This window comes from Nannospalax galili, unplaced genomic scaffold, assembly GCF_000622305.1.
Source record: "Nannospalax galili isolate Female #2095 unplaced genomic scaffold, S.galili_v1.0 scaffold578, whole genome shotgun sequence".
Lineage (NCBI taxonomy): Eukaryota > Metazoa > Chordata > Mammalia > Rodentia > Spalacidae > Nannospalax > Nannospalax galili.
Genome location: NW_008342282.1, coordinates 6,614,934 through 6,637,184, shown reverse-complemented (window position 1 = coordinate 6,637,184; position 22,251 = coordinate 6,614,934). Strand labels below are relative to the sequence as shown.

The following is a 22,251-nucleotide window of genomic DNA, read 5'->3' as shown; positions in this document are numbered from 1 at the left end:
TGGAAGGACTGTAAGATACAGGGCTGGTTCGTGAACGTAAGGAGGTGGAGGCTTCCAGACCAGTGGAAGCTTACTCATTTTGAGCCTGCTGCAGTGGTGGTGTCAAACTCGAGACACCATGTCAGCTCAATTAAACAAGGGCCCAAAGGAAAGGCGAGAAATAGGTGGTGGACCAGCACCAGATTGAGAACTATTTAAGACTGGATGCTGCTGGGTGAGGGAGAGTATGACTTACATTCAACACTGGATGGGCTGACTAGACTCCAGTGGATATATTTACACTGAAGGACATTTGGGTACAAACACCTGAATGAATAGGACTCAGCATGTATGGCAAAGTACATAGTGTTCAGTGGAGGATAGAGAGAGGGGAGAGGGTCTGGCTTTGAGTGAGAAATGTTGTATGAAATTTTAAAACCTCAATTAAAAAATCATGAAAAGAATTCTAGAAGTCAAAATAAAATTAGCTTTAAAAATATATTCTAATAAAATAGACTACTAAAGATAAAATTCTATCAAGTTTTATAAAAATTAGAAGGGAAAAGAAAGTCTAATCAAAACAGGAAAGGATGATTTCTTGAAATTTTATCCACTCTCCATATTCAAAGAAAATACAAAAACAGAGAAATAAAAGATATTTACCTTGTTCATTGGAGTCTCTTACATAAGGCTTAAGATGGGACATTTTGATAGGTCTTTTAAGTCTAGTTCCGGTGCTGTCTCTCAGGACAGCACATCCATTCTCTGTAATATAGTCTATAACACAAGGACCAACCCATTCAGACTGGAAACGTCCATCCTTCCACCAGTTTTTCCTCTGTCTTAAAACTTCATGACCGACTTTTAAATGAAACGGATTTAACTGCTTTGGTTTCTTTTTAACAATCTTGCTTTTATTTAGTTCATTCAAATTGTTGTTCTCCATCTGTAAGTGCAAAAAAATGCCAGTTATACCATGAATTTAGATGCACATTATAATATTATAATAATGGGTATTTACTCAGCTGCTGCTAAAAGATAGGAATAACTCCCAATTACTTCATTAAAACATTTTAATGTCAGTATCAAGACCCCTACTTTACAAAGAAGGTAAAATAAAATAGTTGACTGATTTTTCAGTCAAGCTACTAGAAAATAGCAAGAATACTGATCAGAAAGAAATCACCTCTACTTAACTCCAAAATTCATCGTTTTCCTATTATTGTTGCTCAGAATTTCATAGGGTATAAGCTTACTGCTTGGAGTTGGGGGAAAGGTTCTGTTGGTGAAGTGCCTGCCACTCAAGCATGAGGTTCTAAGATCAGATTCCCAGCATAGAAAGCTAGGAATATATCCCACACAGAAGTTGGACGGAGAGGCACGTGTCCGATGGAGCTTGCATGGTGGTGCATACCTTTAATCCCAGAAAGCAAGAGGCAGAGGCAGGCGGATCTCTGTGAATCTCAGTCTGGTCTACACAGAGTTTCAGGCGAGTCAGGGTTACACAGTGAGATCCGGTCTTGAAAAACAAACAGAAAAAAAAAAACAAAAAAACAAAAATAAAACAAAACCAGAAAACCTAAAAACCAAAACACACACACGCACGCACGCATGGATGCATGCATGTGCATGCTTAAAAGAAAAAAAAGACCCATTGGAGAATTTTTGAGAAAGACACTGGGGGTCCATCACTAGTCTCCACGATATATACCCCCAGAAGTGCACATGCATCTGTACAAACACATGCATACAACCATATGAACACATTACATACTCTACACATACACACACACACACACACACACACACACACACACAAATATAAAAAATATGCAAACTACTTAACCAAGGAAAGTAGAACCTGATAGATAAAAACATTTTTTGTTGAATGGTATATCTTGCCTGTGTGCGTGAATATGTCTCTATGTTGAAATATAAAAACAGTTCCACTATGCAGTTTCACAGAGCTTTTCTACTAGAATCACCTGTCCCACTGATGTCTTGTTCTCCATTATTCTATCAGCTTCCTTAACTGCATCTACAATTCTGGCAAACATACTTGTATTTTCACCATTTACTTCATGAGGACTACCTGAAGTCTCCAACATACAAGGATTCCGATTAAACATTTGGAAATATGGTGTGCTTTTAGTAGGCTCCTATTTTTAAGAAAAAGAAAGTCAATTTGTAACAAAACATTTACATCACCATAACTTAGAAATAAGGATTAATAAAAAGGCACATACCAAGTGAGTTATATTGAAGGCAAGTGAAAGGGCTGACAGATGCTCATCCCAATTGTTTGGGTGCTCAGCACAGTGTTTGGAGAGAAATGTTTTGATTGTGTTAGGTGTACTTTCAGATGGATTAATACTTCCAGAAGTCTGAGAAATTACAATCTGTTTTATACCAAACAATCTATACAGTTCTATATTGATCTGAAAAATATGTAAAACAAAACTGACTTTTACAAGTTTGTATTTTTCCACTGATTTTAGAAAAGGCTTCAAAAAACTTGAGTCTGGTATCTTTCACTGACCACAGGCATTAAAATGAAAATATATATATATTTTGTGTAAAATAATACCCATGGAGTCCTTACTAAGTGCTGATTAATACATTAGATGCATTATAGTATTGTCATTAAACTTTAGGATGATTTAATGATGTACTAAATCCCTGCTTTAAAGACAGACAGAAGCTTGATCTTTGGGAGGTCCAGTGCCTTACCTAATGCACACACAGAGCAAGGAAATAGAAGGAAACCTCAACACTATCTCTGTGTTCATGTAACATTGTAATTCAGTGGACTGGTTTTTCAAGTAAGCACTAGGTCACACATGCAGTTAACAGATATATGACATTGGCCAAATTGCTGAACCTCTGTGTGCCAGTCCCTCATGTGTAAAATGAGGAAAACCGTACTCAGAGCTGTCTAGAGGAATGAATGATTGTAAGACAGTAAAACAGCTCTTGGCAAGGAATACTTTATAGTGTTTATCTGTAACTATTATTGTTGCTATAATAATAATAATTAAGTAGTGGGCTTCAAAGAAGTCAAAATGAGTTTTGGACACATAATTGTAAGTCTGTCAAAAGTAAAATAACTATTTTTTCTGCCTTGACTCATATTTTTCCTTATAATTTTCAATTGAGCTAAACTTCAGTGGGTAAATTTTTCTTTGAAAATAATATTTTATACAGATACTCTCAAAAGAACTAAAAAAGTAAAATTTATCAAATAAAAACTAGCAAAAAAAAATTTCATTTCTCGAGATTCCTTGACAATAGAAGTGGTCAGGTAAGAGCTGTGACAGATGTCAAAGCTGCTTCATGAACTTGGCACTAGCTTTCCTTACTCACTGTCCTCCCTTTCCGACTGTAACGTAGACACTGTGACATGGGTTCTGGCAGTCACATTGTGAGTAAATGACAGAGTCATACTCCAAAGATGGCAGAAGAGGAAGCTGGGAGCAAGGGTTCCATCCCTGTACAGCCCAGACTTCTTTAACCTGAGTACAAACAATTTCAGTTTTTGTAGCAGGAAGGAGAAGAATTCTGTTATTTGCATCTGAACAGAACTCTTCATAGATCCTATGTCTGTTTCACAGTGCCTCCTCTTAATATAAAAGTAATCAGGAGAGAGTTGCACAAAATAGGTATCACTGAGGTCAACTTCAGTCTAAGGCCTTGACCAATGTTTTAAACAACCCACAGAAAAATCTTCAACTTTTTTTTTCAGGAGGCTGTCTTGAAATGATCTAGTCAATCTACTGTGAAATGGATTTAGACATATTTATCCCTCCAACCTTTTTCCTTACCATCAATCATGCTTTTCATTTTATATAAGACATTTTTCAGAGATTAAATAAATTTGCTCATTGAAGAAATACTTCTTTAGCTCTTGGTGCTAATATTGTAGGCTGATTTAGTAGAAACATCTGTTTTAGCCAACTATTCAATACCCTCCCCCCACATCATGCATTATTTTAACATTTTAGGTTTGTTAGTATTTGTTAACAAAAGAATATATTTATTTTGTCACCATTATGCTTTCTGTGTAATATTTAGTAATTTTAATAAAAAGTACAAGCATTCCTACTTGTATGTGCCCTTTTGCATTTTGTTATTAAGAAACCTCAGAACCAAGACTTGTAAACATTTACTGTCACCTTTAGTAAAAGTGGGATATCACATGACTTTAAACATGACTGGAAAATTGCTGGTTAATCTATACAATCATTAGATAATTTCCTTTTTTAATTTTTATTTTATGTGTACAAGTGTATTGCCTACATGCATGTAAATGCACCCATGTTGTGTAATGCTGGCGGAGCTAAGAAGAGGGTATTGGATCCCTTAGAACTGGAGTTATGGATGGTTGTTAGCTGCCATGTGGGTTCTGGGAATAGAACTCTCTGCTAAAGCAGTTACTGCTCTTAACCACTAAGCCATCTCTCCAGTTCCATACTTTTTAAAAAAATATTTTAAAAAGTGTGTATATGTGTGTGTGTGTGTGTATACGTGCACACTACACGCATCTGTGTCTGTACATGTTGAGTTGTAGGTGCATCCAGAGGCCAGACGAGGACACTGGATCCCCTGGAGCTGGAGTTACAGGTGGTTGTTAGCTGCCCAAAGCAGTGCTGGGAGCTGAACTTGAGTCCTCTGGAAGATCAGTATGAGCTCTTTCTTAATCACCAAGCCATAGCTCCAGCCTCTAAGATAATTCTTGAAGACTAACATGTACTTAGAGGTAAGGCTCCTTGTTTGTAAAGGTAGAAGTTAATCAGTACTTGAGTCTTTGTGATAAATATTAATTCAGATGGCCATCTTCGCATCGGATCTGATTAACAGTTGTTTTTAATCTCATTACTGTGCACAATGAAGAGCTTGATGGTAGCTTGAATTTCAGCATTATCTTGATTCACTAAAACACACTTAAGTCAGGTGTCCATTCTACAATGAGTGAATCTGATTTTATATTCACAAATTTAATGAATGCTGAAATGAAGGAGTAAGTGAAGAAGCCTCTTCCACATGTTTTGTTTTCCCATTTTGTTCTCAGTGGACTTCATATAGGATTACTAAAAGACTCGGGAAGCTATTATCAATCAGCAGCATTAGGAAAGTCTAATTTATTTTATTAGATTTAAAAAAATATAAACAGTTTTAGTGGTCTTCCCCTAAACTGGACTCTCTTATATACTTCATTTCACAGACTGCTGCTGTGTCAGGCAAAGTAGGTAAGGTTATTCTGCATGCACAAAACACTTTCATGTCTTGGTGAGTAGCTTAATGTAACCAAGTTTTACTGAGGACTTGAGTGAAGTTGGACATAGCTATGGGTGTCTCTCCAAGACAAATGGTCTTCACTAGGTTCTTTAATTGCTATCCTATATGAGAGAAGTTCTAGCATCCCAGAACTTAATGTAGAATGTGCAATTATGTCTGAAGAGAAAGGTAAGAGAGGAAGTCTGGTGAACTGAACAGAGTTGCCTTAGGCTGAAAGTAATACAGTGTCTACTCCCTTTCTTTGGCCAGAATTAGTTACTTTGTTTTGTCTACCCACAATAGGCTAGAGGGTCAGCCTTCTGTGTTTGAAAAGAGAGGGGAACGAGCCATTGCTCAACATGAGCAATTTATTCATCACAAATGCAACAAATAATTATAAATGTTAATTACTAGATGTTATGAAGCATCATAACTATGACACATAAACTGACTTCATAACACATCTTATAATACAAATTAATTTTATAGATTTTAGTTTGCATACCTATTATACCTATCTATATTAAGATATATAATATGTACATATAATACCATTCTTTATATTTTTAACATGATATAAAATGTTTTGTTATTCACTCTCCTTGTTAATATTTTATTTTTCTTTCTTTCTTTCAAGCTAGAAATAAATATTTTTTGGTTTAACTTTCTCATTTCAGTTTGAAGATACCCAAAGGCAGGTTTATAATCATTCATAGGTAAAGTACACATTAAAATCCTTCTTTTCTAATTCTAGTTCAACAAATATTGTAATAAACATTATATACCACCATATCTACAGCAATTTATTTGAATTTATTAAGTGCCCTATAATGTATACAGCACTGTGTGCCAGCAACAGAGAGTAAGACATGCTCCCAAATCTAAGCAGCTGACGTACCTGTTCAATGAATTCATTTCTTTGGTCCATTATTATTTTCTGAGGAGGTCCATATAAGAAAAATATATTGATAATAGCTTTAGAAATTTCTGACGCTGAAACATCACATAAAGGCAAAATCATAACCCATTTTGTGAACAAGTCTGTCATGATTATAGCATACACATGACTTCTGCTGCTTGTATGAAAAGGTCCCATCAGATCAACAGTAACTATACTCCACGGACTTTCCACCTTGAGAAGGTGCTGTTTAGGTGCTAGAATAACTGTATTTTTTGCTACTTGGCAATGCTGACAAGCATATACCTACAAAGAGGCACACAATAAGGAAAATATATATAAATGTTAAAATATTCAATATAATATAAATCAATCTTATAAATCAGAATTATAAAATGGTCAACAGGTAGTTGGTATTTTGAATGAGAACATTTTGGCCCTAGAATAGCTGACTAACTTAAGCCTTTTTTTCAGAACAACAAGCGAATATTAGTCACTATATCTATATAACTAACATAACTAACCAATTGTACCACTGGAGCTCCCACTTTCTACTTTGGTTAAATACCTTAATGGGGGTCTTATTTCACATGGGACATAATTCTAGTTCACATGCAAATATTATTAACTCACAGGTCTTAAAATGAGTTTTCTATTATTTCATTTCATTGACATATAACATTCTAAAAGCCAGGTGAGATGACATATTTTTAACAACCCTGCCATCCTTCAGGAGGCTAAGGTGGGAGAGTTGCCATAAGTCAGAGGACAGCATGGGGTACACGGTAAGCTCAAGGTCAGACTTCTGAAAGAATAAAGAAAAAGAAAAGTCTACAAAGTAATGCAGTACCATGTAATATTCCATTTTTTATTATTTTAAACCAGCATGTGAATATATAATAATTTATATATACAGAAAACATTTCCTTCTAAAATTTTTATTCTCAAGTTCATTCATCTATTACATTAATATTTGCTGAAATGTAATATTAATCAAACAATATCTATAGATAGAGGAAATGTCCTTATGTCCTGAGGAAAGCCCAGATATCATGAAGCTTTCACTTAAGTGAATTAAGGAGAGATCAAATGATTAACTTCTAGATGGTGCTATTTTTCAACATATTTCTGGATTAACTTGAGAAAGTATTTTTAAACCAACTCTTAAAAAAAAACCTAAAAATCGGGGCTGGAGAGATGGCTCAGTGGTTAAGAACGCTGGATGTTCTTGCAGAAGACCTGGGTTCGAATTCCAGCACCCACATGACAGCTAACAACTGTCCATACCTCCAGTTCCAGAGGATCCGACAGTGTCTTCTGTCCTCCGCTGGCACTGCATGACACAGGTGCATTTACCGACACGCAGGCATAACACTCATACGCATTAAAAAACAAAACAAACCCTAAAAACCATGTTATTATAATCAAAGTTACTGCTCTTTACAAGTGATAGAAATAGAGACCATTTATTAAGAAAAAGGCACTCTTGAGGACAGGAGTAGGCTGGTGCGCTGGGAGAAGGCACATGGTCAAAAGCTAATCATAATTACTCTTGACCAAAGTTTTCATTTTTCCAACTTAAATTTATTCACCAGTTAAAAATAACATTATTTCAAAAAAATCATATTCCTTCTCAAATAATAAGCATTTGACAATTATTTCACCAAATGCTATAAAGGAATACATAGAAGGTTACAATTTGATTTTGTAGGTATTTGGTTTTAGGTTCCTGCAATTTAATTTGACAGTTTCTGTCTCGAGATGGAACAGGCACAGAAGCTGAGGCCATGCTGGGACCGACATGCTATGAGCATGCTTATTTTCACTCACACAGAGAATCTTGTGTGACTGGCATTAAGAACATTGTTAGCAAAGGAACTTTAGTCTCTATTGAATTGTGCCTGTCAAAAGGAATTCAATAATCCAGTTCTCAATAATCATCTATCAAAATAATGTATTTTTTTTAGTTCAAATTACACTTTATTGGTTTCAAAGATTTATAAAGGAAAATAAGGGGCTGGAGAGATGGTTCAGCAGTTAAGAGGACTGATTACTCTTGCCGAGGACCTGGGTTCAATTCCCAGCATGCACAGCAGCTAACAATCGTCCGTAACTACAGATCCAGGGGAATTTGATGCCCTCTTCTTACCTCCGTGGGCACTGCACGACACAGGTGCACTGATATACATATAGGCAATACACTCATGCACATAAATTAAAAATAATAAAATATTTTTTTAAAAAGGGAACTAAATCTCCTTTCCACTTAAATGTTTTCTTTGTACAAAAAGCAATACATAAAGTACTTATCTCACTGGTGATATATACAGTACATTTTAAGCAATAATGATCTTTGTACATTTATTAGAAAGATATTCAACATTTTTTAGACACACAAGCCATACCCACTGTTTGACATCATTGGTCACGGAAGTCCAGTAGTAGTTGGCTTCCACTAGAGTGAGGGTTCTGGATATGCCGTGGTGAGCACCACTGGCACTCTCGTGGCATTCTCTCAGGGCTTCCTTTTTTTCCTCTTCTGAAACAACCACCAAACGATTTTGTTTTCTGTCTTTCCCAACATAAAACAGCTTTTTTTCTGAAATGGATGACATCAAAATGAATTAATTTTCATTGCTTTATATAGTGTTAAGACAAGCATCGACTTAACTTCAAACCATGAAGATTTCTAATTTTATTTTTACAAAATCTTTCTTTAAATCAGAATATTGACTTGTAATGATACTACCATGCATTCTGAAAGATCCTCAGCTATTACTAGATATTTAGAAGAAGCACTGGCTGCTATAATTTTGCAGTTATCAATACAAATTGAGTTAGTTTGCTCATCAAGGCATGTGATAACTATGGGAATATGAGCCTTGCTTTGGGAGTATTCAAATTAGCAAAACACTTGTAGATGCCTCCTAAAAATAGCATAAACTGTCAAATGAATATGTCTAGATGAGCATCTTCTGATAACAAAATTTTCCAAAGTATTTCATCATTGACTACATTTCTTATAAGCAAGTACCCTTCCTTTCCTTCCTCTGGATCTGAGTAAAGGTAGGGATGGTTCAGCAGGAGTAAGTTAACCCTTTGTGGGGTTGCTCCCTCTCCTCGTGGATCGTTGGCCACCGCTCCACGAGGACAAAGGGAGCAGAAGCGATGAGCGGGGTCAGGACAGCCAGTGAGCACTGATGGAAGAAAGCCCTTCTGGGGAGGCAGGTTCAATGATACAAACAGCTCCAGACTCAGTGAAACAGCTCCATTTATTCAGTGGGAAAACTAGGGAAAATATAGTGTGGGGGCAGTAGCCAATGCCTCAGCTGATAGGTGCTCATAGTATGCTTTATTTACATGTGCAGTAGGCTCCCAACTACGGGCTATGCCTAATTTTCATATAGAAAAAACCTGGGGGTAGTTTTTACTCCAGGTAACTACGGCAAAGGTCATGTTCCAAATAAGGTTAGGCATCCATGCTTGGCGGCACTTTCCAGGTGAGTCAGGAAGAGAGCAGGAGGCCCCCTGCTGAGAAGGGGAGTCCTTCCAATCTTTCACCGAGCCTCTTAGAGCTATCCGGACACGGAGGACTACAACCCTAGCAGCAGGGTTCCCCAACAAGTCTTAAGCTCTGTTTTCTTAAGCAGTACATAAAAAGAATCTATAGTCAAGAAGCAACCGGGAACAGGGAGACAACAGTACTCCAGTCTAGATGGGGTAGTTATTCAAAGTCCAGACACATCATTAACATATTAAAATGCTTAATAAGCACATGTCTTAAATTAAAAGGTAAGAAACCCGAGGGCAGGAATCCTATCTTACTCATTAATATAGCTCTAGGGACTAGAATGTTTTTGACACATAGTAGAAATTCAATAAACATTTTTAACATAAATGATTGAATACATGAATGGATGACACGCCTCCACTGTAGTCTAAGAGGTTTGCCTGATATTAAGCATAAGGAGTTACTGACAAGGGTGTATATAGGGAGCCATGAGCAGGTATTTATTTATAATCTTAGAATTTATGACTTTATATTCTGACCTGCTTTGGAAAAAGCCTAAAGTAAAGCTGCTATTAATGCACTAAGGTTCATTTAGTTATCTGTGGACTCTGTTTTTTGCTGATGTCATCTTCAATTTGTTTTCTCCAATGAAGGGCACAGTGTGGGGAGGGCATCATTAGCTTTCAAGATAATTATCCTACTTCTCAAATATTTAATCTACTGATGGAGTGTCAAAACAGGAAAACAAATGCAATCCTGAGAATAATTAATGACAGTAAGGGAAGATGTGGATAAAAGTCAACAAGGAACATAGTCATATTCATTTATTTTAGTAAACAAACTAGCTAATCCTGCTAACATTTTCATATAAAGCATCAGTTTCCTCAATACAGTGGTAACAGTCCCTAAAGACGTGTCATATAGGTCAAAAATCACTGGAGGACAAAAAGCAAGAGAAATTAACTTGAGTATTTTTTTTTCATGGTATCTCTTTTGATCTATAATTTAACAGGTCTTTTTCATGCTTACTGGCTTCCAGTTAGCATCACTGTGGTTTCTATTTGATTTTGAATAGTATCTTCAATTTAACTGATAATTGCTTAGCAACAATCAAATACTAGAGAATTTCCTGGGATTCTACAACATATTGGAGGAGAGTTACTAATTTAGGATTCAGACATTAATTTCACCTTTGAAGACAAATTTTTTCGCCGCTCTCCGTATGCCGCTTCTCTCGCTGGACAGTGTGGTTGGGTGGTATTCACCTGTTCTTTTATAATATGCAATCTGTTTAAGATGAAGGTCACCATTCTTCCCACTACGGACCATTGTGAACCTAGGAAAGAGCATTTAAAGACATTACTTAAGTGACAATATAATTCAGTTGCTATTTCAGTTCAGGCTTCTGTCCCATTTCTGCTTATGTATGAATTGAGCATTCCCAGAATATTATCTTGAGAGCGATAACTGCAGTACAGAAAAAGAACAGAGTGCTTGCTGTCTGTGAACTGAAATATCTGAATGCTACTTCTGAGATAGATCACGACAAATTATCTTGTACACCTTTTTCATGTGATAAGAAATGCTGAAAAAGGAAGGAAATGAGCAAATGTACCTCAAGGGTTTGCTTGGAGTCTCTCATTAGCATCCGCAGAAATGTTATTTAAAGAGGTTGATGTTGTTATGTAGTATTTAAATAAATAAGGAGAGAAGCATAATTTTTATAGTACTTTAAAATACATTTAAGATCACTGCAAAGCAAATAAAATCCTTCCTAAATCATGTTAGATGTATTCTGTAAATGTTCAAACGATAAATGACAGAGATGTTTAGCAACCAGATCTCAGATCTAGTCTGTTCTCCTGACCTAACTAGCTTTTCTTTAACAAAAGTGATTTTGTCAGTATTAGGAAGAAAAATCTGGCTGCACTACAAAAACAAACTGGGGACCTTGCTAAAAAGAGAGGGAAAAAACCCACATTTGTTTCCTATTTTCAGTGGAGAGAGACACTGTGGTGGTTATTTGCTTTCCTATCACACTCAACTCTCAAGATCAATTTGACCTTCCTTCCTGGATGCTGTGCTTGTGGAGACAGACCCCCACCTGACAGACTGTATGTACTGTTTTCCAACAGGAATTGCCCAACACAAGGTAATGACAAGGCAAATCAGAATGCAGAAGAGATTAAGATACTTGGTTTTTAGCTTTTACTTTAGGTAAAGCTGCATCTCTCAACAAAGAGCTCTGTTGGGAGCCTGTCTGTCTTGTTCTTTTAAAAAAATCTTATTTATAATTGTTATTTTATCTGTATGAGTGTATTGCATGTATGTGTCATGCAGTGCCTGTGGAGGTCAGAAGAGGGTGTCAGAGCCCCTGGAACTGGTGTTTCAGGCAACTGTTAACTGCCAGGTGGGTGACTAGAATTGAACCTTGGTCCTCTGCAAAAGCCGTGTTCTTAACTGCTGAGCCATCTCTCCGGCCCCTGCCTTGTAGGTTTTTTTTTTCCCTCCCTCACTGGCAGTCAACCTCAGTTCTTCTTGAAACTTTGGTCATGAAAGTGGCAACAATTTTCTTTTTCTGCTGCAAATCTCTAGGTTTCTTTGCTCCTATCTGTAACTCTGAAAATAAGAGCATCATCAAATTTTCTTTATCCCCAAAGAGAGTATTTTCTGCTTTCTGCAGGAACTCCAATACCAATACTAACAATTTCAAAACTCTAAAGATAGCCAGATAATCTATTATTGCAGAGAGAATACTAGAACAAAGTAGGACAGACTATATATATGATACCAGCTCAAACAGTCTATTATATCTCTTCACCTGTGATATAGCCATCAGCTTCCTGTGTTAGAATTACAGGGGTGACTCACTGTACCATTTTTAATTAAATTAAATTAAATTAATTAATTAATTAATTTTTTATTTTGGTCTTTTGAGACAGGATCTCTCTGTAGCACCAGCTGGTCTTGAACTCACAGAGATCCACCTGCCTTTGCCTCCCGATTGCTGGGATTAAAGGAGTGTGCTACCACACCTGGTGACTTATTGTACCTTACATTAACCCCTTTCCATTAAATATATGTGTTTTTTATTTTATTTTATAATAGATGGTTATACTTCAAATCAAACTAATGAAGTTTATCAGTTTCTCAAACATCTCTAAAACAAATGGATCAGAATAGGGGATGTAGTTTAGTGATAGACTGCAGATAGACACTGTCAAATTCACAGAGAGAAATTAGAATGGTGATTTCCAGGAACTGGGGAGAAAAGGGAAATTATTGTTTAATGGATATAGTGTTTCATTTGTACAAGACTAAAAGAGTTCTGTAGATGGGTAGTCATGATGGTTTCACATGAATATATTTAGTGACAATTAACTATATACTTTAAAAAGGTTAAGATAGTAATTACATGAGTACCTTATTACAATTTTAAAAAATTAAAAGAAAATTCATTCATGCATTTATTTGTTTTGAGACAGGGTCTTCCTATAGCTGCAGCTGTCCTGGCTGGCCTCAATCTCAGGAAGATCCACCTGTATTTGCCTCCCAAGTGCTGGGATTAAAGGTATGTGTCATCATGCCCAGCTAATTTAATTTTTTAATTAGCTTACAAAGTAGATTTCCTTATGGCTTTTTCATATATACATTTGAGTTGACACCCACCCCCTACTCCTCTCCCTAATGCTCCCGAAACCTTCCCACCCTCTACATTCCCTCTTCCACTTTTCCTATGTGGAAACATATGTTCATTGTCCACTACCATCCTCCCTTAGAGCTTTCCCCCTCTTGGACTCCTTTCTAGTTTCTTAGCCTCCATACACACTACTCTCAAATATTCATCTTTGAAAACTAGAAGCTAGGATCCAAATAAGGAAAAAAATATACAGTGCTTGTCTTTCTGATCCTGGGTCACTAAATATAATAATTTTCAGTTCCATTCATTTTTCTGCAAATTTTGTATTTTCATTTTGTATTTCTCTATGGATGAATAAAAGTCACTGTATATATCCCATATTTTCATTATCCATTCATTCATTGATAGACATCTATGCTGATTCAATTTTCTTGCTGCTGTGAATAGAACAGGAATAAACATGGATTTACAAATATCTCTGTGGCAGGATACAGAGACCTTTGGGTATATGCCAAGAGTTGTGCAACAGGGTCATATGGAAGTTCTTTTTTTCTTTTCTAGAGAAGCCCCATGCTGATTTCCATAGTGGCTGCCTCAGTTTACACACCCACCAACAGTGAATAATAGTTCCACTTTCCTCACATCCTTGCCATTATTTGCTGTCATTTGATTCATGGATGGTAGCCATTCTGGACTGCAGTGAGATGCAATTTCAAAGTTGTTTTAATTTTCGTTCACCTGATCGTTAAGGATGCTGAACAATTAAAAAAATATTTTGGCTATTTATATTTCTTTTCAGAACTCTCTGTTCAGTTCATAGCCCATCTTAATAATCCTCTGTCAGATGTATAGGTGGCAATAATTTTCTCCCATTCTGCAGGCTGTCTCTTCACTCAATTAACTGTTTCCTTTGGTGTACGGAAGCTTTTTAATTTCAGGAAGTGCCTGTATTATTTTTCTCATTGCTGCTACAAAATACTTGATAAAATATTTTTGATTCCTTGAGAATTTCATGCAATATATTTCGATCATATTCAGACCCTCTCCTTTATCTCCAAACCTACCTTCCTACCTCCCCAACCCCAATTTCATATCCTCTATTACTATTTTTTTCCTTTTTTAAAGGCCTATTGAGTCTAATTTGTGTTCCTCTAATGCTCTTGGGTGTGGGTCTATGCCTTGGGGTCTGGTCAACATACAAGGTGTTATACCCTTAAAGAAAACTGATACTCCTTCTCCCAGCAGTTATCAATCCTGTCAAGCTGAAAACATTAACTATTCTACTGTCACTTTTCAATTGGTCTTATTTCCTAACTGGAGTCCTATTAAAAAGTCCTCATCTATGCCTACATCTTGATGTATCTTCCCTACCTCTTCTTGTAGCAATTTCAGAGTTTCAGGTATTATGCTAAGGTGACTCATCTGAAGTCGATTTTGTGCAAGGTAAGAGGTCTTGTACACATAGATATCCAGTTTTTCCAGCACCAATTGTTAAAGATGCTGTCTTGACTCCAAAGAGCATTTCTGCCAACTATGTCAAAAATCAGGTGGCTGTAGCTACATGGGTTCCATATTTGCATCTTTCATTCTGTTCCACTGACCTACATATCTGTTATGCCAGCATCATGCTGGTTTTGTTACTATGGCTCTGCAATGTAACTGGAATTCAGATACAATATCTCCAGCCTTATTTACTTATTTTGGCTCAGGATTTCTTTGGCTATCTGAGGCCTTTTGTCTTTACAAATGAGGTATTTTTTAATTTTTAATTTTAATTAATTTTTTTTTTTTTTTTTTTGAGACTGGGTCTCCCTGTAGCCCCCAGCTTGTCTGGAACTCATTATGTAGACCAGGATGGCCTTGAACTCAGACAGATCCGCCTGCCTCTACCTCCCAGGTGGTGGGACTAAAGGTGCACCACCACACCCAGCTAATTTTAGTTTTGTATGTATGGGTATTTCATTTGCATGTATTTACATGCCCATGCATGCAATGCTCACTGAGGCCAGAAGAGAGCATCAGAGCCCCTGGAACTGGAGTTACAGATGGCTGCTGGCCACCATATGAACGATGGGAACTGAACCTATGTCCTATACCAGAGCAGTCAGTCCTCTTAACTGCTGAGCCCCTTCAAAAGACTTTTTGGTTTCTTTTAAAACTATATATTTCTAGGCCAGGCATGGTGGCACACACCTTTAATCCCAGCACTCGGGAGGAAGAGGCAGGCAGATCTCTGAGAGTTCAAGGCCAGCCTGGTCTACATAGTGAGTTCCAGGACAGCTGGAGCTACAAGGGAGAACCTGTCTCAAAAAGACCAAAATAAACAAACAAATAAATAAATAAATAAATAAATATGTATTTCTGTAAAGAATAGCACTGAAATTTTGATGGGGATTGCATTGTCTCTGTAGACTGCTTTTGGTAAGATAGTCATTTTCATAATTCTCACTCTTAAAACACTGTTTTAACCAATAAGCATGGAAGGTCTTTCCATCTTCCAGTGTCTTCTTCAGTCTCTTTTGACTGTTCTATGGTTTTCATTCCAGAGCTCTTTCCCTTCCTTGTCTAAGTTTATTCCAAGGTATTTTTGTTTTTGGCAATCGTGGATAGAATTATTTCCTTGACTTCTGTTTATTAAGGGAATATAGGAAGGCTACAGATTTTTATATGTGAATTTTTTTATCCTGCCACTTTTCTCACAAAGTGTTTTATCAATTCTAAGCATTTTCTGGTGGAATCTTTAGGTTCTTCTAGGTACAGAATCTGCAAATAATGATACTTTGAGGACTTTCCTATTTGAACCTTTTGCTTCTTATCTTACTGCTCTAGCAAATAAATAAATAGATAGACAGATAGATTGACTGATAGTTAGATAAATGAAATTGCCTTACAAGAAGAGTATAATCCAAAAAGTTTTAATGAAAGGGATGCTAGATGCCTTTGGAAACAAAGGGAAAAATTACATGACTGATGGCTTGATGTTCTTTAGAGCAGAGGAATAGCATTCAACTCAAGGATGGTAACAGTGAAAATGGAAGTAACTTTTCTGAAATTCTATAAAAAGTCTTCTGTCTAGAATAGAGAAAACTATAAGACACTCCCATCTCAATAATGAGGGAAGAAAAAAAACTAGGTCACTTCATTAACATGCCAATTCTTCTCAAATTAATTTACAGAGTCAAGGCAACCCCAACCAGAAACCCAGGACTTTCTTTTATAAAAACTGGTAAGCTGAATCTAAAACTGATAAAATCTAAGGGCTTATAGCAGTTAAAATTACTTTGAAAATGATATAGGTGAAGAATTTCACATTTGGTGATTTTTAAGACTTCTTGTAAGTTCTTATGTGCTACAGTAATCGACATTGCGGCACTGGCAAAATAACAGCTGTCAATCCACTGGATAGAATAGTGTCTACAAACAGCCACTCAGATATGGTAAATTGATTTTCAACAAGAATTCTGAAGAAAAGATATGTCTTCAAGAAATGCTGGAACAATTAAGCATCCATATGAAAAAAATGATGAACTTCAATTCTCAATGCACATAAAAATTAACTAACTATAGACCACAGACCTAAATGTAAGACCTAAAAACTATAGTATTTTTAGAAAAGAAAAAAAAATTAAATGCTTGTGAACTATTGTGAGGTGGCATCTTACTATGGAGTGAATAAAAAGCATCAACTAAGAAGGAAAAAGTCATTTTTTTAAGATGCTGCTAAGAGAAAAAACACAAGTGAGGGAAAAATATTTGTAGTATACATCTATGACAAATAATTTGTATCCAGAATTTGTATAGAACTCTCAAGGCTTAACAAGAAAAACCAACTCAACTTAAAAAATGGGTGAAAAATTTGAACAAGAGAGTCTACTAAAGAGATAGGGCACACATATACAAATGTTCAACATCATTAGGCCAAGGGAAGATTTGAAGTAAAACCACAGTAGGACATCAGTACACAAGCAAACGCAAGTGTTAAGTGCTACCAAAGATGCCATGATTGTTGGCCAGAATACATATAGGCATAAGCAGGTAAGTCTAAGAAGACGCAGACTTTGGGAGTTAAAAGCGCATGACCGTTCCTTAGGCCTCAGTATCCATGTATGGAAAAAGGACATAATAACCGTCCCTCCTTTTTCACAAATAGAGATTATAGATTTGAAATGTCCTTTCCAAATGGCAAAATGATATATAATCATTGCTATATTTAAATATTGACGTTCATTTCAAGTTGTTTAAAGTAATAGAAACTTGTTTTCTAAAATAAGAAAAAGATTTTAAATCTTTTTGTTAACAGTAATTAATGTTTTACAGCAATAATTACAGTGGTTTATTGCTAATAGTAAAATCCTGAAGACCCAGCAGGAGGTGTATTTACTTTTTTCACTCTGTAGCCAAGGCTGTTCTGGAACTCACTCTGTAGTCCAGGATGGCTTCAAATCCATGGTGATCCTCCTGCCTCAGTCTCCCAAGTATGGGGATACAAACAGAAGCCACTATGCCTGGTTCATGGATGTACATACTTTATAATGACTTATGTTATAGTTTAATGCAGTTCACAAAGTGCATTAAAAAGATGACAAGGTAGAAAGGCAAGGAAAAATAGTGAATGTATAAGAAAAATCACGAAGATGCAAACTTGTATTTTAGGACTTCTTTGAATAGCTTGTATTTTTTAAGAACTTAGGAGCTAGAAAAGATATTGAAATTGCTGATTGCAATTTCTGGTTTTGGGAGAAGGTCAAGATTTGGTTAAAACTTTTACACTATGCTCTTTGTACAAGATCAAATAAAATTAATATTTGTACTAATACTTATTACTTCTTTAATAATACTATCTTGTGTATCCAAAACATTAAAACAATTAAATATCCCTTTAAATAAGGATTTGTGTTTCATCATGTGTAAAAACCAATAAACTACCAACATAAGCAACTAGTTACAACGGGCACAAGATTACAATATGCTTGTATTCCAACTTAAAAACGTAAAATTTGCAATGTTTCAATAAATACACTGGAGTTAGAACTTTGACTTCTGAACTATTCAATTTTAATCTCTGAAAAGTGGTACAGTACAGTTTATATAGACATTGGCAAAAGCTGGGAGAAGTCTGGGAAGTCAACACTCACAGACCTTTATAGTCTGTCCCACTCAAACGTACAGATTGGCTTAACAAGAAATCCCCTCAATTCCATGTGCATACAAATAAAGTCACATAGGATAAATTCATTTTCATTCTGAAGATTCTCTACTGTAGTCCTGAAATGTCCACGAAAGGCTAAATAAATCCACAGTGAAATAAAAAGTCTATTTTTCTTTCAAAGCTAAGTGGCGAAACTCCCTTTTGAGCTCGTTTCTGTTCTTAAAATTGGAATAAGCGTTCGTAGAGCAGGCAATGGCCCGGGCTTCGGTTGGCCGGCCGCCCACCGGACTTGCGGGCTGGCGAGGCACGGGAGGACGCGCTTGCTCAGCACTGACAGCTTGCTGACAGAACTGCCGAGGGCAAGGTCCAGGTAATCTTTGCAGAAGCCGGAAATTGACCGTTGACAACTCAATTCCTTCGACGCGCCACCTCCCGGGGCCCAGGCCCTCCCGCCTCCCATGGCGCCTGCGCAACATCCCCGGCCTCACACCCTTTCGGGGAATGGCTTTGAAGTTTCTGTCCCCATTCGCCTCACTTTAAAAAAAAGCAATAGGTACCACCGAACACGCCAGAAGGACCACTCACCGGTGTTCCTAAATGCAAACGACAGGTTTTAACTCTCCTCACGCGACTTATCTGGTGCTGCCGGAAACGGAACTAGCGGGGTCAGAGTCCGGGTGAGGGCTGTGGAACCTCGGTCACAAAAGAGTTGGGCGGATCGTTGTTCGGCGGAAACTGTTCCGGCCGGTGGAGTTTGTGTGTGAGACCCGAGGCGGGCGGGGAAGAGGCGTGTCGAGGACTCGCGCGGTGTAGCCCTGCCGGCCCCTGCGCTGCTGCTCCCGGGGAGCGCTCAGGTCCAAGCCTTCGGGAGCCGACTCTGCACTACACCTGGCCCCCGACCCCGGAACTACGGGGAAGAACCAAAACCTGGATGGGCTCAGCGGTCTCCGGCAGATCGCTAACCACCGCAGCTGTGGCAGGTGAGGACCGGCGGAGAGGCGGGACACTGGGAACCCGACGGCCAGGCTTGCAGCCGCCGCTGCGTTTTGGGTCCGACTCCTCTCCGCGGAGCCGAGACACACACGCTCCACCGAGGGTGCGTCCTGCAGAGAGTGACAGCGTGGGCGCGGAGGCGTGACAGTGCAGCCCGGGGGTCCTTCCCTGGCTCGATTTCCTTTCTCACATCGCTTCCTCCTTTCATTTCTTGGGTTAACTGAGCGCTAGAAATTGCGGTTTAGCTCGAAGAGAGCTGCCCGGTTTCTTTCCTGCTGCGTCTCCTTTCGCTGAAATGGGCAGCAGGGTTCGGGGACTGCTCTGGGTAGAGGTGGCTGGGAGAAACGTCCGGTGCTTAGTCTTCCTCACTCTGCGGGTGCTTGCTTCCACGCCCACTTTCAAAGAACAAAAGCTCTGTGCGCTTTGCGAGGCTGCTGGTCACTGCCGCAACCTCCTAGATTACACAGTGATGCATCCTCCCGCCGGGTGATGACCTTTGGATCTTGTTCACCGGGTCTCGGACAACTTCCTGAGAGTTATCACCCTTGGGAGTGTTGTGGGTAATAGCTGTCTTGCTTCACAGCGTTGTTGATGGCTGAGCTAGAAGTCGGAAGCATGGCGACTTCAGCACTAGCGTCCTAGTCTACACAAGGCTTTTGTTTTTTTGCTCAAATACACGGCCTTCATTTTAGACGGATAACATAATGCCATTAATGAGTTACAATGCCAAATACTTTGCATATGTTTTCATTCACTCTTCTCAAGTCCCACTAGGTTTATTAATTACTCCATCTTTCAGAGGGAAAAATGGAGACTTAGTGAGTTCTCATAACTTGTCCTCGTGGATTTTGTTGCAAGCAAGCGTTTGAATCTTTACTAGAAACTAGATCTGTCTGAATCCAGAACTCTGTATTGTTTCTTTACTAACATTTTCAGTGGCTAAAAGTGTTCATCCTTTTAAAACATGTGGTGTGTCTTTCTGTGTCTGGCAAGTGACAGTCATGGTCTCTGTGAAAGCATTACGCAATATAGAATTAAGTAGTTCAGAACCTCAATACTATGCTTAACTGCATGACTTTTTTCAAAGTAATAAAACTGATGAACAGAAGGCTTAGAGTTGAACAAACTTGCTATTTAAGTTTTAGAGCCATGGGACTTGCTGAGGACTTCTGAGGCAGTTATATTGAACAATTGATGCATTTATTGATCAGCCATGCAAATACTGCCCACCTAGTAAAGTGCTGGGAATGTATAAAGTGGGTTCTTATTCTCAAACAGCTTTGGTGCACCTGCATATAGATGTTTTAATGTTAATATTTTTAGGTGGGAATGGGGCTGTGGTATTGTGGAAACTTGTCCCTGCTTTTTGGGAGATAGATACTAATGTATTTTGAGATGGTGTGTTGATGAAGTTAAAAAAAAATAGAAGTATACAAAAAATAAAAAAAAACAAGAAATAATTATGGCAAAATATTGGCCATTATTAACTCTAATGCTAGGCATATGAATTGTTTTTTCGACCTTTCTGAAAATTTGAAATTTTTTGATAATAAAAATGGGGAAAAAAAACTGGGTTTTGGTAGAAACAAATAACTGTAAGGGGATTTAAAAATGCCAAAGAACATAAACGATAGGGTGAGGTTTTGGTATGTGTTTTGAGTTGATAGATGCATGAAAATTGTCTGGAAAGTATTTTTCAAAGTTTTCCAGTTGTTTATTTCAAAGCGAATATAGGAATTTGCTCTAAGAATGACAGTGAATTCCAGGCAGAAAGTTTTATGGCATTTGAAGAGAGAAGTCAATGTAAAGGTTATACATCTTCTGTAGGTTAGTAGTAGTACCCTGGATTTAGCTAACCTTTACAACAAGGTTGCTACTGGAAAGTGCTTTTGAGATTTCAGGAGAATTGGTTATGTATTTGTGTTCAGGTTGAACAGCAGGAACAGGAGCTCTGGCTTCCTTTGATATTCCGAGTGTTAACTTACTACCTCATGGGTGGATTTTTGTGCAACCTATGGAAATGATGGCTTGGAAAGATTTTTTTAAGTCTAGGTAAGGGAACTCTAAATACCATGTAGGATTGACTGGTTATCCGTGGTATAATTTTTACAGAAGAGGCAGGCCTATCCTGGATCAGTAAACTCATGGGCGAGAAGGCTATTTCTCCCAGGCAGTCTTGTTCATGGTAGCCTGAAGCAGTGTGGTAAGACTAGAAAAGAAAACATGGTCTCCAAGAGCAGCATGAATGGAAAGCTGCTGTGGCATCCATTAGCTAGAGGGGTTAATAGCCATATTCTGAATTGAATTGTTTGTATTTGTTCTTTGCCAGTTAAAATGTCAGAAAATTCTTAGTTATAATAACTGATAGAAAAATACAGAAACAGCTAATATTTACTGAGTACTTAACATGCTAGTTGCAGTGGCATCTATATAGTAATTTAATCTTCAAAATTTTGTGTGATTTGTAACCTCATCTTACAGTCGATGGTTAGAGCCGTTGAGTAGCTTAGTTAATGACACAGCTGAGCAAAGTTCAGGGGGAAAAATGTTGAAATTCAGTTTTGTCAAAGAGGAACAGTTCTCAAGGCTGACTGCAGATGAAGCAAAGTGAGCATTACCTTGAAACTTTCAGGAAGGCAAAACATTGGCCCCCAGACTTTAAAAAAATTATTTGATAACCACATAATTAGAAGAAGCATTTCATTACAACAGCATTGACATATTCAATAACGATTTCCAGAGTTAAGATGCATCTCTTTCAAAATTGGCTGTAAATTTTTAGGTTTACAGTTGAATTAATAGATCGG

General features: G+C 37.5%; 2 protein-coding genes across 16 annotated transcripts in view; one reads left to right on the top strand and one right to left on the bottom strand.

Annotated features, from left to right (window-relative positions):
* The window catches only part of Gin1 (gypsy retrotransposon integrase 1), a 36,262-nt gene extending 17,103 nt beyond the window's left edge, over positions 1-19,159 (bottom strand). The window contains exons 1-7 of one of the 3 annotated variants that reach the window (XM_008838035.3): positions 19,037-19,159; positions 10,853-10,998; positions 8,557-8,750; positions 6,152-6,457; positions 2,226-2,417; positions 1,965-2,138; positions 643-925 (exon numbers count right to left, since the gene is read on the bottom strand). In XM_008838035.3, the coding sequence (XP_008836257.1) occupies positions 643-925; positions 1,965-2,138; positions 2,226-2,417; positions 6,152-6,457; positions 8,557-8,750; positions 10,853-10,991 (1,288 nt within the window). In that variant the 5' untranslated portion in view covers positions 10,992-10,998; positions 19,037-19,159. Of the gene's footprint in view, positions 1-642; positions 926-1,964; positions 2,139-2,225; positions 2,418-6,151; positions 6,458-8,556; positions 8,751-10,852; positions 10,999-19,036 lie in introns of those variants that run through there. The other 2 variants (XM_029565904.1, XM_029565905.1) reach the window with 2 other exon arrangements.
* A 49-nt stretch (positions 19,160-19,208) lies between these two features.
* Ppip5k2 (diphosphoinositol pentakisphosphate kinase 2) overlaps positions 19,209-22,251 on the top strand; it is a 93,165-nt gene continuing 90,122 nt past the window's right edge. For 6 of the 13 annotated variants that reach the window (XM_029565893.1, XM_029565900.1, XM_029565899.1 and 3 more), the window contains exon 1: positions 19,211-19,431. The gene's annotated coding sequence lies outside the window, so the exon portion shown is untranslated. Of the gene's footprint in view, positions 19,432-22,251 lie in introns of all 13 variants that reach the window. The other 7 variants (XM_017799367.2, XM_008838034.3, XM_029565897.1 and 4 more) reach the window with 3 other exon arrangements.